General features: G+C 45.8%; 1 protein-coding gene across 1 annotated transcript in view; it reads right to left on the bottom strand.

Annotated features, from left to right (window-relative positions):
* The window catches only part of LOC142591387 (fatty acid synthase-like), a 56,677-nt gene extending 36,541 nt beyond the window's left edge, over positions 1–20,136 (bottom strand). Inside the window, exons 1-5 of the mRNA XM_075703714.1 lie at positions 20,004–20,136; positions 8,534–8,860; positions 6,666–6,866; positions 1,142–1,264; positions 132–365 (exon numbers count right to left, since the gene is read on the bottom strand). Coding sequence (XP_075559829.1) covers positions 132–365; positions 1,142–1,264; positions 6,666–6,866; positions 8,534–8,860; positions 20,004–20,136 — 1,018 coding nt within the window. The remainder of the gene's footprint in view (positions 1–131; positions 366–1,141; positions 1,265–6,665; positions 6,867–8,533; positions 8,861–20,003) is intronic.
* Positions 20,137–20,458: the final 322 nt, after the last annotated feature.

The raw sequence follows: 20,458 nt of genomic DNA, 5'->3' as shown, positions 1-20,458 counted from the left end.
GCGTGTACGCTCCCAGTACGACTAAGGCATGGCCTTCGAGATTTGTTTCCATTGCTCAAAGCGAGCCGTCGTCGCGGGTGTGTAACGTGAAGAGCACGTACTGCATATTTTATAAGGAAATGCTGTCTTACAGGAGGCTGCTTCGGCATGGCCCGCGTTGCTCTTGACCGCGCCAATTTTTAGGGGCCTCTTCCGCTCCGGAACGCAGAAGAATCTGCTGAGCGCCGCCATCTCCCTAGGGTCCCCCACCTTCGTTCCGGTGCCGTGGGCTTCGACGTAGGTGACCTTAAGTGGGTCGACGTTGGCGCCGGCGTACACTTCTCGAAGCAGCTCCTCCTGCCTCCTGCTCGACGGAACGGTGATACCTGCGACATCCACAGACATTTGATGCTACATGTTGCCGTAGCCCCTATGAGCATCGTTATGTTGTCATGTGAATAGTGTCAGTTGTGATGTACAGACTACACCCTCTTTGTTTGGTATATAGAGTGGAATCTGCTTAAACGGAATCTGTTTCGTTATCTTCCTATTCGCAGGAGTTCCGTTGACTAAGTAAGATTGTCAGAGGTACGGCCCTATATCACACACAACTTCTTAATACTGTTACATATGTTAAGCACAAAGACGTGAATGCAGCTGCAAATTCCCGTCCCGTGTTTTAAGCGAAGTCGACAGCTACTGGATCGACTAGGCTTTGCTCATTTCGGTTTAGACGTATCAAAACAAAGATATAGCTCTTGCTGCTCCATTCGGTGGGAGAATAACATCTGGTCGTGCAGGAAGAGTCCAAGTTATTAAACGGCGTGCTGTAAACTGTCTGAAATTTCGCTTGTCCTTTGGTTAACTATGAGGCGAGAGACGGTCCCGCGAAGCTGTGCAGGTCTGTACATGGTATGCATTAGAAATCTATGACATATATAAATATATATACAGGGGGCAACTGAGGTGGCCGATGTTTGTTGGTCACAACCATATGAAGAAAGCATTTAGGAGTCATTGAAGATAATAGACGAAGACAACATGAAACTGATGAAGCTAAAAAAGCATGGGCGAATTTATTTCTACCTTTATTTGAAGTTTAGGAATGACAGGCTAAATGAAAATGATGGTCGTATAAAGAACGAAAAAAAGTTCGCCTCACCTTCCACCTTGTAGCCGTCTGAGTTGCCCCTGACGTTAATCAACTTGGCATAGAACCTCAGTGCTTGCGAAGCCGGCTGAAGAAACATGGCTCCTATGGTTTCGCTTCGCACGTAACCGTCCGCTGCAGAAAAATATGCGTGCTGATTTAACGATCTCTTTAGAAGCAAATCGTTCGTCTTTGTGCTTGCAGCTCAGACGCGAGGAATGAAAAATAATACTTGCCACAAGCTAAATGGCAAGTACGCAGCACCACAGTACGCGGCCGCCCATCACAATAAACGGCTGAACCACGTAACGTGTTTTTCACACAATTAGGGGTAAGTGAAGCGAAGTGCTTCGACGCCCGTCCGCGCGTTTCACTCTGGCGCGGGTTTTGAGCAGAAACCGAAAAATTATAATTCTACGGCAAGCGCCTGATTACTCATTTGCCAATCAGTTTCCTACGCGGTGCGCGGACAATTCTATCCACCAATCTAAAATTATAAGTAATAAGTAATGTGAGTAAGACTCTTTTGCCCAATATTAGACGCAAGATGAGAAGCCTGGTGGAATGAATAGCATGTTTTGTTCTAGACATATGCCCTGTGTCTCGTCTAACGTTGGCCGAGGTGTTGAAAGTCCAAGATACTATTCTAAAACCTCTGGTATCCGGTGTGGCTGTCCCGGACGACCACACCGCTTAGCCGTACACCCTATATAGTCCACAAGGTTCTGCGGTTCGAACACGTGTCTCGGCGATCTGACCACAAGAAAGCAAGTAATTCATGCAAGAAGTCTTGCTATATCTCCTGAAGCAAGTGCACCTAAAACTATAAGACTGTGGCTAGAGGTACGTGCGACGTGTGTCTCCAACCTTGTTTACAGGTACGTTAGACGGTTTCGGTAATGTTCTTATGGAAGTACGACCGACGTTTCTCGTTGGTTTTATTGCAATATTATACGGGCACTCCAGACACATTTCCGCCGCCGTGGCGTTCACTATAATGTGCGCGCGCTATAACACCGTGGCCTCGCGCCCTGTGGTGCAGGTGGGAAGCGAAAGCGTGCGAAGGAAAGCCGAGGATAGTGGTTAGATTTCGCGCGCGTAAGGGAGGAAGGCGGGAAGCAATCGTGTCGTCCTCAATCGCGCGCAAGGCACGGAGGGAGAGGGGGAGAGGTGCCTCGGTGTAACCGTGCGAATGCGCCAGTGCCACTCCTCGCGCGTTCGTCCTCTTCTTCCACAGCTAGCTCGTCGGCGTCCCCCGCCACAACCGCATAAATGCGCTCGTGCTAGCCACCGTACTCTGCGACTGTTGGCACATTCGTCGTCGTCTTCTTTCACAGCTAGCTCGTCGGCATCCCCCGCCATAACAGCGTCAATACGCTCGTGCCACTGCTAGTACGTTTCCTCGTCGTCTTCATGCACAGCTGGCTCGTCGGCGTCCCTCGCCATAACCGCGCCAATGCACTCTTGCCACTGCTCGCACGTTCGTTCTCGTCTTCTTCCACAGCTAGCGCGTCGGCGTCCCCCGCCATAACCGCGTCAATACGCTCGTACTGCTGCTAGCACGTTCCTCGTCGTCTTCTTCCACAGCTAGCTCGTCGGCGTACCCCGCTATAGCCGCGCGAATGCGCTCGTGCCACTGCTAGCACGTTCCTCGTCGTCTTCATCTACAGCTGGACCGTCGGCGTCCCTTGCTATAACCGCGCCAATGCGTTCGTGCCACTGCTAGCACGTTCCTCGTCGTCTTCGTCCACAGCTAGCTCGTCGGCGTCCCCCGCCATCACTGCGTCAATACGCTCGTGCCACTGCTCGCACGTTCCTCGTCGTCTTCGTCCACAGCTAGCTCGTCGGCGTCCCCCGCCATCACTGCGTCAATACGCTCGTACTGCTGCTAGCACGTTCCTCGTCGTCTTCTTCCACAGCTAGCTCGTCGGCATACCCCACCATAGCCGCGCCAATGCGCTCGTGCCACTGCTAGCACGTTCCTCGTCGTCTTCATCTGCAGCTGGACCGTCGGCGTCCCTTGCTATAACCGCGCCAATGCGCTCGTGCCACTGCTAGCACGTTCCTCGTCGTCTTCATCTGCAGCTGGACCGTCGGCGTCCCTTGCTATAACCGCGCCAATGCGCTCGTGCCACTGCTAGCACGTTCCTCGTCGTCTTCATCTGCAGCTGGACCGTCGGCGTCCCTTGCTATAACCGCGCCAATGCGCTCGTGCCACTGCTAGCACGTTCCTCGTCGTCTTCATCTGCAGCTGGACCGTCGGCGTCCCTTGCTATAACCGCGCCAATGCGCTCGTGCCACTGCTAGCACGTTCCTCGTCGTCTTCATCTGCAGCTGGACCGTCGGCGTCCCTTGCTATAACCGCGCCAATGCGCTCGTGCCACTGCTAGCACGTTCCTCGTCGTCTTCTTCCACAGCTAGCTCGTCGGCCCCGCCCGCAATAATAGTGTCAATACGATCGTGCCACGGCAAGCACGTTCCTCGTCGTCTTCATCCACAGCTAGCTCATCGGCGTCCCCCGCCATAACCGCGTCAATACGCTCTTGCCACTGCTAGTACGTTTCCTCGTCGTCTTCATGCACAGCTTGTTCGTCGGCGTCCCTCGCCACAACTGCGCCAATGCACTCGTGCCACTGCTAGCACGTTCGTTGTCGTCTTCTTCCACACCTAATTCGGATTTAAACAATTTCCATTGCAAACTACCGCTGGGAGAAAAGGCAATCGGCACACATCAGTGCGACGAGAGCGGCGTAGCGCGCTGGTTCGAGGCTAGGTTCCTCGTCGCCGATAAAACGGTTTATAGACTCTGCACACAACGCAGGTCGCTCTCAAGACACGGCCGCTCAACGATGCGCAGCTGCCACATGCGCACTTGCAGCAAAAAAGAACACCGCCCTCCCTGCCAAGCCCCCTTCCTCGACGGCGACATTACAATTGCTAGTGAGTGCACGGGCGCGTGACACCTCTAGAGGCGTCGGGCGTTTGTGCGCATGCACGAGTAAGAACGGTGGCGAGATAGAAAATGTGGGGACTTTTGCTCCTTGAATATGTGACTCTGCCTAGGCACTAAGGGGGGGGGGGGTTCTTAGCACGTGCTGTATGCGTTTGTCCCTAAGGCGTGCCGGCATTGCTGAGTGGGGTCGAGTTTGCTTACGCGCGGACGCTGGCTGTCGGCGCGGTGCAGCAGGGGAAGCAACGGGCACTGACGCCCCATTTGGCGATCCCTGTGTCGGACAGACTGTCTCGCACCCGCGGCGCTCATGCTAAGTCAGTCGTGCCGGATCATACCTTTCTCGCGCCTTATTTCGATGTAGCTTGAAACTAACATCACATATGTTTCCGTGGGAGTAGCAGGGACCACGGTAGAGATCAGGCCGCATATTTTGAAAATGTAGAATACAGAGCACCTTAGCAATCGCGCCTGAAGTGAGTGGCTGAAAGGCCGTCGGTGACGCTCGACACCCGTGAAACCGCTATGAGAATACGTCGCACTACCTTAAAGCCTTTTACGCTATCTAACGTAGCCTAACCTAACGTTAACCTAGCTCAACATGGCCGAGACACAAAGACATTAACCCGCTCGGCGTAACCACTGTGAGAATACGCCGCGCCACCCTAACGCGTTTAGCGGCAACCTAAACCTCACCTAAACCTAAGCTAATCTAACTTAACGGGTGCGAGACGCGAAGCTAATAATCCTCACGGCGTGACATTAGGCCATGGCGTCCAACTGAGGTAGCTAAGGCGCTGTGCGTTTATTTCACTGAAAAGGCACCAATCAAAAATGTTCCTGAAAAGTCGCGGACAGGAGTATAAAAAAATCCTGCCAAGAGCGAACATGCTGCACCAGGAGAACAGGCCTGGCGTCTATTGCGGCCCATACCGCTCTCCCGGGACAATCAGTGATGTTTGTTTAAGGTAGAAAGCTGATGGGAAAGCTAGACTGACTCGGCACCAGAGCCGCAGGCGCGAGAAAGTCTGTCCGACGTAATTCCGACGCAGTGATCACCAAATGGGGCGTCCGTTCCCACTGCTTTATCAGCAGTGGGCAGCCAGCGTCAGAGCGCAAACAAACTCGACCCCACTTTGCAATGCCGGCATGGCTAGGGCACAAACGCACACAGCACGAGCAAAGAAACTTCGGAGTGTCGAGGCAAAGTCAGATATTCAAGGAGCACAAGACCCCAGATTTTCTCTCTCGCATCCGCTCTTACTCGCGCCTGCGCAGAAACGTCGGGCGCCTCCATAAGTTCCTCGGAAAATGCCACGCCCCGCTGTACTAACTAGCAATTGTAAAAATGCCCCCCTCCTCCGGTGCCTGGAAACGTTCGGAGCTCGCGCTCGAGAGAAGACTGCGTACTTCCTCTCCTGATTGAGGTGCGATCGTCGGCTCCCGTGACAAGCTTTTATGGTTATATTGCACTTACTTTTACACTGACGATGACGGGACGTGGACGGACGTAGCGCAAACTACCAACTCTGCCGGAGTTGGTAGTTTGAGCTACGTCCATCCACGTCATTTCCTTCACTTAATATCGTCAGTGTAAAACAAAGCGCAATATAACCATGAACCTTCAGCAACTAGCCCCCTTCACTGCTTTACTAAATCACAAGCTTTCACTCACACATACAGCGTATGGTGCGCGCCGGTCGTGTTATCGCCCTTGGATTTTATACGAAACCTCACGGCGACGGCATAAATTCGCTTGGAGTGGCCATATAAATGCTGTCGCAACAATAAGAGGGCGAGAAGGCTTGCTTTCGCTCACAGACACGTGCCTGCATCTCGCACACGCAACGTGCCGCATAGGAAATGACAACACCTTCCGCCTAGGAGAGAGGGTGAGGGAGAGAACGCTTCATGCACCCGCTCACAATAGCTTGTGTGGTTTCGGCGTAGAGTATGCAGTCGAAGGTGTGTTCCATTTGTGGCTATCTTTCAAAGCAGTTTGGTAATTAAGAAGACAGCTTCGGAGGAAAGTATGGGAACGCAATCGCAACGTTCTGCTGCGACATTACGTCGCCGCGCGTCGGTTAAAGCAAGCAAGAAAGAAAACAGCTAGAGGAAGCTAGTATTACCAGCATATTTGAGCACCTTGTTCATCAGAACCCGAGAAAGCTCAAGGTGGCTTCGTTAGGTGCAAGAGAAAGCTCGAGCAGTCTTTCTTGTGTGCGGAAAAAACTTTTTACCGAGCTTCGTGACAGGCTGCTCACATGCCATCTTGTTTTGTTAGCACAGTAATCTGCTTCTTTGTTTAATTCGATGCTCTTATCCCGAAGCTGTCTTTGCGGGCTTCATAAGAGGTGGATATCACAGTAGCCACCATCGTTCTCGACATAAACTCTGCCTTCGAGAAGCTGCCATCCTTGCTGCCTTTGTCAGAACTGGAGTTAGACTTAACAGGTCCGCGGTCTGTTTTGCTCGATATTCTGGTGTCTACGGCAAGATTTAGAACAGAGGCTATCGAGGCCCCGAATGTCAAAGAACGAGATCCGTGGAGTAAGCCCAATTAATAGAAAAAAATCGAAAGCTCACCGGTGGCGTTGAAGGTCTTGCTTTTTCCATCTCGTGACAGCATGCCGAATCTTAACTCACACAGTGTGGAGATGGGATTGAGCATGACATTGGAGCCCCCAACGATGGCCGCCTCGCATTCACCACATCGAAGCGACTGCAGCGCTAGGCTCAGTGCTGTCATGGTCGAGGAGGATGCCGCGTCGATCGTCAAGCTTGGTCCTGGTTTAGAAAAACAGAGAAGAGGTTTTATGAAAAATTCACCAGTATTCAGTGATTTCTTCAGGTGGAAACTCATTTAATGCCGCAGGCTCACGAGATAATGGAGGGTCGAAGCGTTCAACGTTTAATGAAACAGGCGATGTAACTTCAGATTTTAGCCATTGTTTTGAAAAAGAGACTTGCCTTTGTCACATGGCGAAGATAAGTGGCATTGCCATAATGTTGGCCTCCCGGCTGAAACATCAGTTGTTCCTATTCTGTTATTCAACGCAACGGCAGTTAATTACTTCCCGGACTTCTCTCAATGAGCAAACGTTGCGCACAACTCCGGAGTCCTGCGCAAAGTTGCTCAACTATATGGAATAAAGTGCATCGAAACGATGGCTGCGACGACGACGGCACTACAAGGGTGGCAACGATGTCAGTGGCGGAGGCGGGGAAATAACAGAGATAGTGGTTTATTTGGGTGATATCAAGACAGCGAATATACGTTTTTACACGAAAAAAGTCGCAGTTTTGCCCGAAAGGCGAAGCGCCGATCGCAATAGCAAATTAGTGGACAGCTATACGTCGTGTATGAGCCGTATCAACTTGTAGCCCTGAGCATACTAACTAAATTTACAAGCATGTTGTCACGCGCGCAAAAGCAAACATGAACACATCTCATTCGATGACCGCGGAAGCTCGCTGTCAGAACACTGGAGCGAGGAACCGCGGCAGCAGCAACGAGCGAATTCACCTTCGTGCTGCGTCTCGCATCAACGCGAACTAAGCCACGAAGACACAGAGTGGCACTGTCCCCGTCGGCCCGGGCGGGCGCGCGCGACTGCCCAGGCCGACCGAAGTAGAACGCGTCCCCTCCTTCTGCTATTATTTTTTGCACGAAGCGCCTTCCCCATCACACTTGCCTGTCAGTGCAGGAATTCCGGAATCGTTATTGTTTCCGTAACAGCTACATACAGAGTGAGGGAATAGGTAGCAACGTTGTGCTTTGTATTTTCGGTGGGTCGCCGCACATCCACGATCGGAAATCATCGGCCTTCAAGAAGGATGACTTGCTGTCGCGGGACAAAATTAGATCAAGAAGGTGACGGTACGATTTAGTTTGTTCGCCTACTAAGCTTTTACGGCTGTGGAATCATTTTAGTCATTGCTGTTCCTTGTTCACTTGTACACATCTACGTTATGATGCCTGCTTTTCTAAAGGATAAATTTAATTCCACGCTTTTGTCTTCTTTTATTTAAGAAGTCGGCGTGGTGTTCTTTGTCCAGAAATTTCGGCTTTGTCGCTTCAATTCGGGAAGTCAGACACTCCGTTTTTCGGTCACTCACTCACTCACTCACTCACTCACTCACTCACTCACTCACTCACTCACTCACTCACTCACTCACTCACTCACTCACTCACTCACTCACTCACTCACTCACTCACTCACTCACTCACTCACTCACTCACTCACTCACTCAATCAATCAATCAATCAATCAATCAATCTCTGAGTAATATATCGCTATGACTATGACTGATACATTATTGCGAATAACGTGGCGAATACATTGCTAGTCTAATATACAGTACATTAGCCACCTATATAACTAATAAATCTAAACAATACGCGCGACACAAATAAAGCAAGTTCCTCTGTGCTTTTTACGGCAGTCCCATACCGCAAAAGTCGAGGCAGTAGGAGACCCGATTCGAGAACATATGCAGCGATGCTCCAGTCATGATGTAACCGTCGATCGTGGTCGAGTCACCGACAAACGCAATCAACGTCTCGGACAGTCCGGAGCCTATGAAGACGCCAATCTTGCGTCCTCGCAACGTCGCCGGATCGTAGCCGGCATCGACGATGGCTTCGTACGAACTTTCTAAAAGAAGACGTAGCTGAGGGTCCATGAGCTGCACCTGCTTAGGTGGCACTCCGAAGAAGCTTGCGTCGAAGCGCGACAAGTCTTTGATGGTTCCCATTCTCTCGGGCACTCCGAGGAAACCTGCGGGGAGGCATGTTGAGCACATTACAAACGTTTGCTTTTTAATTTTTTTTAAATTTTATTTACACTATAGGTCCATCATGCATTACATATGTTGGGGGATACATATTTACCGCAATTAACACTAAACGTGTGCACACAACAAAGAAAATAGCCGTGCTAATAACACTTGCATAACCACTCTTACATAAAGAAGTGCACATACAATTCTTCCACGAAGGTGGGAATACGAAAAAGAAGAAAAAAATTGCTTACAGAAAGCAATACAACAGTTTGGACACGCAGAAACAGAAGCGTGCGATGATTTGACACGTCTCCACAAAAGAACTAAAGAACATCGTAATGAAAGTTAGAAGGAGACTTGCCATTTGCAGGTGTCAAAACTACCGAACATTTGAGCTTTTGGTAAGCGATAAGAATAGATTTATTGCTTCTTAAATTTATCATTATTTTCTTCTTCAGCTACCCATCTCCGCAACCGGTTACACTGCTGGATTGCCAAATGGAGAAATGAAAAACGAAGTTGGTCGGTGTGGGAAAGTGTTTGACGAACTTTAAAAAAGTGGTTCAAGCGTGGAAACGTTGCAGCTGGTCTCGTTAGTATTCAGGTAGTGTAAGGTATTGGGTTGTGATATACTCTGTGAAAAAATATTAAACGAGGCACCTTCTTTCTTCTTTCCAGTGTTGCAAGGTCAAGGTGGTCTTTGATTTGAGATACACTTGAAAAGGAAAAGTAATCCGACACGATGAACCTAGCAGCACTGTTATGTAATGGTTCAAGCCTCTTGATGAGGTATGCTTTGATGAAGGTTCCAAGTAACGGAACAGTATTCAAGTTTGGATCGAATTCTTGAGTTGTACGTAGGAGCTTTGTGTCCTCATTAGCTTCGGGAAGGGTGCGTCGGATGAAGCCAAGAGTCCGATTTGATTTTCCAAATAGGCAGTTAATATGTGTGTCCCAAGTCAAGCGGGAAGTTAAATGAACACCTAAATATTTTAATGACTCAACTGGTTCAATAAGCTCACCATTTATTCTATAAGTGTGCGACCCAATATTATCACAAGTAGTGAACCGCATTAATTTTGTTTTCTTAATAAGCAATTTTCATCTGTCACTCATGACAACACTCATTTAATTTCCACAAGTCATTTTCTACTTATTCGCAATCGCTATGGTCAGTGACAGCACAATAAATAACGCAATCTTCAGCAAAAAGACAAATATTTGAGTTATACCAATGTGAATATCGTTAATAAAGACTAAGAGCAACGTTGGCTCCAATACTGAGCCCTGGGGTACACCAGACGTGTCAGGCTCAAAGTCGGACGCAACGCTTTCAACCAGAATTGCTTGGCGCCTATCTCACAAATACTTTTTAACCCAGTCAATGAATTTATTTTCTATTTGGAGAAGACTCATTCTATATATCAGACGTTTGTGGCTCACCCTGTCGAAGGCTTTTTCAAAGTCAATGAAAACTTCATTAGTTTGTGTTAGTTCATGAAGGTTGGTGTGGATTTCACTAGTTAGCTCGAAGAGCTGTGTCTCGCAAGAGAATCCCCATCGAAAGCCATGTTGGTTTGAAAATAGCATTTGTTGTCGACCATATGTTCCACAATTTTAGATGACAAAATGTGTTCTAACAGCGTGCATGTGATAGATGTCAAGGTTATTGGATGATAATTTCACATTTAATTCTTATCATCCGTTCTAAATATTGGCACCATGTGAGCAAGTTTCCATTCACCAGGAATTTGAGTTGGCTTACTCGTTGTTCGTATACGTAATTCATTTTGTTGTTATTTGAAAAAGTGGTCATCATCTTCACTGCCCAAAGACAGAAGGTTAAACATAATATATTAGGTAAAATTTGGCAGCGGAGAAATTACAGAACATTATACAACGCGGTAGAAAATAATTCTTGTGTTTACTACTGTTTTGAAAAGCCATTTTTATTCTACCTTGGCTTTGAGAAAATGAATGCCCGCTGCATTTGAACAGCTTAAGCGCAGATACATTTTAGAATTGGGAGAGGAATACTCATAATGGTAGCAAAGCTATTGTGCTGTGATACAATTAACAACGAACTTTGCCTGGGTTTAGGTTTGTCGAGTTCTTTAATTTGTAGCTTTATTGGAATCTTACAGACATAACCTAGCACAATAATTCGATAAAAAGAATGTGGTCGCAAATTGGGGAATGGGTTATGTCCTTGGAATGTGTTTAATAAATGGGATACAAAGCACACTAGAGCTTGATGACGCAAGGTTAGGCATGCCTCAAGCACAACAATAACCGGACAGCATATCTGTCGCCTACCGAAAAAGATTGGTTTATGAATGATATGTTAGCAAGGGTCTGCTTCATCAACACATTCTGGCTGCGTTACTTACAATCGGATGTGCTATAAATTGTACCCAGGTATCCAACAGGAAAACCTGTTTGATTACATTGTGCTTGCCTACTTTAAGATAAAGGTAAAGAATATTTTATAAGTTATTGATACGGCACCGGTATGTTTCTGGGCATTCCATTTTGTTAAATATTGTCCACGAGTCCACAAAGGTTATTATTCACTTGCTGCTCAGACGAAGGATTAACTGAAGAGTTAAGTGCACTTTCATCAACAAACAAGACTGTCACTGCATAATCATCCATGTAAGTAACACTGTCACATGTTTATAACAAAACGAAGACAGGTGTCTGGTGGAAGCCTTGCTACGCAACCGGAAAACCTTACGAACGATTAGATCCCCCCTCCCCACCCTTTATTTCAAAATATTGCATTTTGTTAAGGCTGGCGCAAACACAGTTAACGTAGGTATTCCTGGAAATCTCACCTAACTCTTGACACACGACAGCGAAAAACAGGGAATATTAGAAAAATCCGTCGTGATCTGGGAACACTGATCCATGTCCGCCATCTTCTGTGAGGCATAGTTCCTAAGCGCATGTGTACTCAATGGCTGCGCAACTCATCGCCGTGTGGCTATTCTGGATTCTAGAAATGGAACAGTCGTCTTCATCGCCTGACAAATAATGAGAGCCACATCGATGCACCCGCCCCCCTCCCAATTCAGCGAAGCAACGTCCGCTGGTTTTCGCACCCACGGATATCAGGAGATGTACTGCTTTGAACCGAAACTTTCAGCGAGCCTCCATACGCGGGGACTTGTGCTTCAAAGCCCGAGGTTAGAACCCTAAACAACTGCTCATACTTTTTTCCCCCTCCGTGGTTGCTCAGTGGCTATGGTGTTAGGCTGCTGAGCACGAGGTCGCGGGATCGAATCCCGGCCACGGCAGCCGCATTTCGATGTACTTAGACTTAGGTGCACGTTAAAGAACCTCAGGTGGTCGAAATTTCCGGCGTCCGCCACAACGGCGTGCCTCATAATCAGAAAGTGGTTTTGGCACGTAAAACCCCATAATTAAAAAGAAAATACTTATTTTCTCGAATTTTCGACTGAAGCCTCTGAAAACCACATCGCGTTGCATCATAATCACCCGAATTACTTCGGGTTGTGCAATAAAACACCGTCTCTCATGCCAAAAGAAATCGAAGCTCCACTACAAGTGCGGTTAGTCGAAACTGATAGCGAAATGTGCTCGTCACTATAATGAGCAACGGTGGTTGCGCTGTTCGCCATTGGATTCTAGCTTCGAGCCTCCGAACTGAAATTGCGGAGGTCAGGTGGGACGTGCAGGCGCAGTCGAAAGTGAAGGGCGAACCTGGTCGGCAAACCGACGGTCAGGAGTTAAGTTTGTTAGGTGCGCCGCTGCCGGGTATTTGCCGCCACACGCATCGTATTTTCTCACGGCGCGCTCTGTTTCGCGTCTTCTCTATCGCGGTCGTGTTTTGTGCAGGAAATCCTGTTTTAGATGGGCTTCGCCGAGCCGTCTAAAGTTTTCGGCGTACAAATGGCATTAAGAATTCCCCCATCTGTATGATTACGTTAACGAATCGAAGCGCTAACTTCTTTGTTCGTTTCTTTCTTTCTTTAGCACGACTTGGTTAGCACGACTTCTTAAGCCCGACTTGATTCTGAGCCACGGCCGTAAGTTGAAAAACACTAACTTGCGCATCTCGCGAGGTTACTCGGAAGCAGTTCGGGAAAGCTACGGAAGATTCTCCAGTTCTCGCGAACTATGAAGAAAGACGGAGATCGGAGTACATCTTGTTTTCAACAAGCTGCACTTCAACAAATGACGTCTACGAGTGGAACACCAATGAAGGCCAGGCTAGTCTTGTTTCCCGGCGCAGGGATGAATGATGTTCCTGCTTTGTTTCATTAAGCTCAGGTTCATCTACTAGCTCACCCGTAAGGTTGCATTGTAGCACTGATAATAAATTTCTCTTTTTATCCACCAACGGTAGAAGTGTTGTCGCTAATGGTATTGCACTCTCATCGCTCATCGTATAATTCCAGCCTTCCTTAGTGCTACTTACCGAGATCTGTCTTAAGGAAACCATACGCGATAACAGCATTTTTACGAGTGAATCCACTTTCATGTTTTTTCCATGTCATAGGCAACAGCGTATAGTGGGCGGTGTGCTCATCGCGCTAAAGGAAGAATTCATTGCCGCACCCATCATTATCGATTATTTCCTTGAATGTACTTGGATTCCCTTGAAGGGTGCTGCATTTGGTGTGATCATTGGCGTTTTTTACCGTTCACCCAACATGCCTGGCGCGTTTTCCGATGAGTGTCTTCGAGTGCTGAGCGAGGTGTGTGCGCTTTTGCCGAGGTCGGTAATTATCATATTTGGCCATTTCAGTTTTCCAAATATCGATTGGTAGACGCTCTCCGTATCGGCCACGGATGCGGCCGCACATACCTTTCTCAGCACTTTTCTTGACTTTTCATTAAGCCAACTTTTAGTCAACCAACACGATCCACGGAAACTTCTGCCAATGTACTAGAATTAGTTTTAACTAACAATCCCGATATATTTTCCGACATAACTCATGAAGCAGGCACCGCTGACCATGATGTTATAACTGGATGCATTAACTTTTGCGTGAGAAAAAGAATAATTACCAAAAAGAAAATAAGATGTTACAGATGTTACAACTATCGGCCCATATCTTTAACCTGCATATGTTGCAAAATGCTCGAGCACATAATCACTTCCCACGTCTACAACCACCTAGAAGCTCACAATTTCTTTTTTTCTAATCAGCATGGTTTTAGGAAGGGATTTTCTTGTGACACGCAATTGTTCGAACTAACGACTGACTTGCACTTTAACATGGACTGCAACCTTCAAACTGACTGTATCTTTCTTGACTTTTCTAAAGCTTTTGACCGAGTGCCCCACTGTCGCCTAATTTCTAAATTATCTGCCTTACGACTTGACTCTTTAACATTACCCTGGATTCGTAATTTTCTTTCTTTTCGAGAACAGTTTACTGTTGTTAACAATTTCTCTTCCCCGCCTTCTTCTGTTAGCTCTAGTGTGCCACAAAGCAGCGTCCTCGGCCCCTTACTCTTCTTAATCTACATTAACGACTTGCCCACCCAGATTACTTCCTGCATGCGCCTTTTTGCCGATGACTGCATAATCTACCGTCCTATTCACACGACTGACGATCACTTGAAACTTCAAGCAGATCTTAACCTTATCGCTAACTGGTGTAACAAATGGCTCATGACACTAAACTTTACAAAGTGCGAGGTGATGTGCTTCAGCCGAAAATGCGTGAATTCTAAATTTTCGTATCATCTTAATAACACTATGCTTTTCCACACTTCATCATATAAGTACCTTGGAGTTGTTCTTACAGAGAATCTTTCATGGGCCCCACACATCACTTCTACATGCGCCAAAGCATCACGTTCTCTTGGCTATCTACGACGGAATTTGCGAAATGCCCCGCCAAACATTCGAAAACTCGCTTTCCAAACATTCATTTTGCCACAGTTAGAATTCGCCTCCCCAATTTGGTCCCCTCATCAAAATTACCTAATAAATATGACGGAAATGATACAAAACAGAGCAGCCCGTTTCATATCCCGTAACTACAGCATATACTCGAGAATTACACAAATTAAACTAGACCTACTGTTGCCGCCATTAGATATCCGCCGCAACATCGCTCTTCTGTGCTTATTCCACAAATATATTTACAGTAATAAACGAACCGGGTTGCAACTACAAATACCCCACTCTTTTTCACGCAGATTACATAATCAGTTCAGTTTCATGCGCATATACGGTAAAACAAATGCATTTAATTCATCGGCACTACCACGTGCCATCCGTCTCTGGAATGACCTCCCTGATAACATAGCCTCCATATCTAATCCCGACACGTTCCGCTCTCAGTTACTCATGCTTTTCCCATTTAATACCGTTAACGAGTGACCAATCTAGTGTACGTTATTGTGCACTTTTGCCATGTTGTATATCATTTTCATAAACGGTATTCCTTGCTATGTTAACAGTAACAAGTGTTCGTGTGCCTTCAGATATTGCTTTGTATTCCTAGTGCCTTCAATATTGTGTAACACGGTAATCTTCTTATAGCACTGTTCCTGTTGGCGATTTGTACTTTTTATACATTTTAGTGTTTAATATGCCCCCCTTACTTTATGCCCTGTCATAGGGCCTGTAAGGTTCTTTTGAATAAATAAATAAATAGAGCCAATTATGACGCAATTAATAATGGAGAAACAACATTTTCCGATCAATTTACGTTCCATTGAACAGAACTGGGTCCTCTTTAGAGCCACCCTCAGTTCACTCATTGACGCCTACATTCCTATGTTACCAATTTCCTGCAAAAGCAGTTCTCCTTGGTTTACCACTAAGCTTCGGTGGCCTAATAACAAAAAGAAGAGACTGTGCAGGAAGGCAATGCTGACTGGTCAAGCGAGTGCCCATGATAAACACAAAGCGTGTGAAAAGGCTTATAAGGCTTTGCTAAAATCTACTCGCCATAACTCTTTTTCTCATGGTTTATCATCCATGCTAAAGAATAATACTCGTCGCTTTTGGCGTGTTGTGAACCCTGGAATTCGCGCTGACATCAGTCTTACTGATTCATATGGTGTTCCTATCCCCGATTCAGATTGCCCTCAACTTCTTAAAGATACGTTTGTAAGAATTTTATTTTCACTCATGAAAACGTTAACTCATTGCCAACTTTAAAGACATTAGTAGGTATCACAGTGCATGAGGGGGTCATCAATGACGCTGGTGTTTTATCCCTATTAACCAATCTTAAAACGTCATCTAGTGCCAAACATCTAGGTATCAACAATAAAATTTTAAAGACTACATCGCATTGTAATTGTTCTATCTTAACCGCTCTATTTTCCCAGTCAATATCAACTGGTGGTATTCCTAATGATTGCCGCACTGCTAAAATAATACCCATTTTCAAATCAGGTGATCGTGCTTCTCTGCTTAATTATCGTCCCATCTCCTTAACCAGCACTATCTGTAAATTACTCGAACGTATCATACACAGTTAAATCATCAACTTCCTTGAAGACCACACCATTATTTTTAAACATCAGCAGGGTTTTTGCAAGGGCTACTCATGCGACACCAAACTTGCCGGATTCGTTAACGACATACACGCACTGATGGACGCTGGGTTCCAAGTTGACGCAATATTTTTAGACTTTTTTCAGGCATTTGACCGCGTTCCACACCATAGGTTGTTACTTAAACTTTCATAGCTTAACATTCATTCTACTATAATTGCAGGGATTACCGATTTTCTCGTATCTAGAATTCACTTTACATCAGTTAACAATTCCTACTCATGTTATGCTGATGTTACGTCTGGAGCTCCACAAGGCAGCGTACATGGACCTTTACTCTTTCTAATCTATAATAAGTATTTACGCAGTTGCGTGTTATATAAAATCAGACTATTTGCAGATGATTGTGTGCATTATCAATGTGTAACAAGTAACACTAACAGTCACTTACTACAAGCTGACCTGGACGCAATAAGTTCATCGTGTTCTAATTGGTCAATGCCATTAAATCTTTTCAAAACTGAACTCATGTCTTTCACCAATAGGCCACGGATCCCAACCATATACTCCCTTGATAACAACGCTGTGGAACTCGCAACAACTTACAAGTTCCTTGGCATCAATCTTCAGTCAAACTTATCCCGGAATAATCACAATAATCTTTCCCTTACCTCTTCAAACCATGCTCACGGACTTATTAAACATAACTTAAAAGAAGCGCCAATGCATGTCAAAAAGCTAGCATACACAACATTAATCCGTCCTAAACAAGAATACCCGTGTGCCATCTGGGATCCTGAACAAACTTATATCATCAATAACATCGAAACCTTGCAGAACCGACCTGCGCAATTTATTTTTTCAAGTTATTCATGTTACACCAGCGTCCCCTTGTTAAAGAATAAAGCCGAGTTGGGCAACTTAGCACTTCGCCGTAAAATTTCTCGCCTAGCACTTTTCCATAAGCTTTATCACCGTCCATCACCTCATGATGATTTCTTTCAGCCACAACCAGTCATACTTCCATGCCGCGACCATCCATACAGAGTCAAACGCATTAACTGCCAGTCATACCATAATGCATATTCGTTCTTACCACGCACAATAACTGAATGGAACGCCTTACCATCAGGCATTGCGACGAAACCAGGCTTGTCTAAGTTTCAAGATTTGATTCACTCACGACTTGTCAACTAATCTTATTATTATTTTTTGGGGACTATTACAGTGTTTTCGATGTTTGTTGGTGTTTTTCATTGCAGTTGCCTCATGTTCTCCTAATATGTACGAAAGTTTTTGCTGTAATAATTGTGACTTAATTATCTTGCCTATTGCCTTTTTTCACTGAATTATTACTTATGTTACATTCTCTTGTTTTTAGTATGATGTACAAACTATGACAAGTGCCTGTGATCACCCCTCCTCATGTAATATACCCTCGTAATGAGGGCCTTTGGGGGTATTTTTGAATAATAATAATAATAATAATAATAATAATAATAATAATAATAATAATAATAATAATAATAATAATAATGCAATATTCGTGAAAATGTGTGCCACTGCAACCCGTGAAATGTACTCAACATTGTCTGTGAAATTTTTCATCGCCACGGTGCCTAAACGCCTAAGATATCTGTGTTGTCGATTAAATTTGAGGGCCTCCGCACTAACATCACAAAAAATAGTTGTCACATATAAAGGCTAAACAGGCTTACGCGTTCCCAAATAAATTTTAATGGGAAAGCAACCGTCGCCCTTGAGCATTCTTTGAAATAACACTGACATGAGCACCCCACCCCTCCAAACTAAAGAATAAACCTTAGTAGGAGAGGGTGGAGGGAGTTTATTTTTCATGCGCGTCGTAGTAAACACACAGACACAAAGAAACGAGGGGCAAAACAGCGTCTGCGCTTGCCACGGTTTAGTGGTCTCGTATTTAGCTTTGATGACATTGGTTTGGGTACCAGGATATAAAGGCCTGTTTCTAAACGAAATGGCAGGTTCGTTGGCTAAAGCGTTCCTTAATGACCGATTTATTGAAATTCTACCGGAATCAGCTTTTTTTCACAGGGCATAGCTTTCGGAGGCGAATCAGGCTGCTTAATTTCCCTCCTCTTTTTTAACAAACTCTTCGTATTTTTCAGGACTTTTCGCATTATTGGAATAGACAACCCTGTAAAACGCGAGCACTTGAAGTCGCAATCACTTAGCTACGCTGCCGAGTTCCTTTTCTAAATTTTTACCTACACACAGTTAGTCTGGCTCACTCGCCAAATTGTCCCTCTAACGGAGATCATGAAACAATAGATCCTTTTCCCATCAAATGTCAAAGATATTCTCAGTTGCGAAAAAGCACATCAGAAAGAGCATGCCGCCTTCTTATATCACATTGAAATGTTCAAAATTTACTATCTTTTGAGGACTCGACCCTTGCGCACAGTGACAGGATGGTTGGCAATGTCATCCAGGATTTTATCGCAAGGTCATAAAGATGTCGACTATAAAATCAGAATTTGGGGTTTCGTTATATTTCTACGACATCGACTAGGTGAGCGGCATTTTGTCATTCTACTAAAATCATAAGCTAGAATCTATTATTTCGCATATGCCTATTCACAAATTTTGTTTAGATAAATTTTATACTTATTTTTGCTTATTATACGGCACTACCCGGTTCTTGGCCAATCTCCGAGAGTCGTTATGTGGCACTAACATCTAGGTTCTGATTTCATTTTGCCAATTGCCTACTAGAAAGAAGCCTAGGTTGTCGGCGTTGCCGTGAACCACTCGCTTCGCATAAAGCAGCAAAAGGCCGCGCAAGGTCACAGCAGAACAAGGATGGAAGCAGCAGCTATTCATGCAGCTATGCAGTTGAGCATGCTGTTTTGTTTTTCCATGACTTCGACACAATGGCGGATGACGCTCTGCTATAGGTCGATAGACGCTGATTGACGTTTTTGATATCATCTGCTCACATTTTGTGATAGAATGCATTCTCATATACGTACTTGTACTTATTTGCAATCCAACACATTAGGAAGATTCTACTTGAACCACAGTAGGTATGTTCTTCATTGTCGAATACGGCACATTGGCGAAGTAGTGTCTAGCGCACAACAACAGCTGTTATCACTTTCATGCATCACATGATGTGCTTTTTCTGTCACTCGAACTCAGTATGATGCATTTGCGGACACTTTTCGGTTCATTTGGAAGATTTTCTGTTGGCCACCACGTAGAACGTAGAATGCACATGTTCCACTCTAATGCATAATTTAGTGCGAAAGACATTCTGGGGCCACATTGTGTAGCGATTCCTCTCGCTCGATTGTAGACACCCGATCGCATTCGTCAACCCAGCTGCTGGTATCGGTGACAACGCCGCTGCGACAGCGTGCGTGTCAGTCGCGAAAACAGCGGGAAAGGCGAGAAGAATCGTCCGAAACTACTACACTTGGTCACATTTGTGGGTTCAATTAAACGGGCCGTCAACACATCCTTCACTTACTCTTCCACTATGGAGATGTACGAACAGTCCGTGACACAGTGCTAAGCTTCGCCGCAGTTGTTGACGGGAGGCAAGATTGAAACACTGTGAGGAGTGCAGGTTTGTTTTCGCTTTCCAAGGGATTCTTTTACGCCTACCTCGTGGCCAACGAGCCTCGTCGTCCGTGATGAGGTCAACGCCCTCGAAGAGCTTCTGCTTGAACTCCGAAAAGCTGTCTGCTTGCGGGTATCGTCCCGAGATTCCGGTGATGATAATGTCCTCTTTCGTCATGGTTTCCTGTGAGCGGAAAGAAAGAAGACTGATACAAATGCACAATCTCTCTGAACACCACATCTTACTACTCTACTACGAAGACAGTCCATGGATTAGTTTGGCTTGAGAGGCCGTCTTCAGTCTACGTTAAGGAAATGGACCGCCGTTGCGTTTAATCATTCGATATAACCGTTACAGACTCCTAGACCACTCTGGCGAATATAGCATTTTGTTGTTTGCAAAATTAAACTAGACGCAATGGACGAAGAGCACCTCTTCGGCTTGAAATAGGCTTCATGCGGCGCTTTGCGCTATTGTTTTACGTACGTTTTTTCCACGG

This window comes from Dermacentor variabilis, chromosome 8, assembly GCF_050947875.1.
Source record: "Dermacentor variabilis isolate Ectoservices chromosome 8, ASM5094787v1, whole genome shotgun sequence".
Taxonomy (NCBI): domain Eukaryota; kingdom Metazoa; phylum Arthropoda; class Arachnida; order Ixodida; family Ixodidae; genus Dermacentor; species Dermacentor variabilis.
The sequence above is the reverse complement of the archived record's forward strand: the minus strand, read 5'-3'. Positions and strand labels throughout refer to the sequence as shown.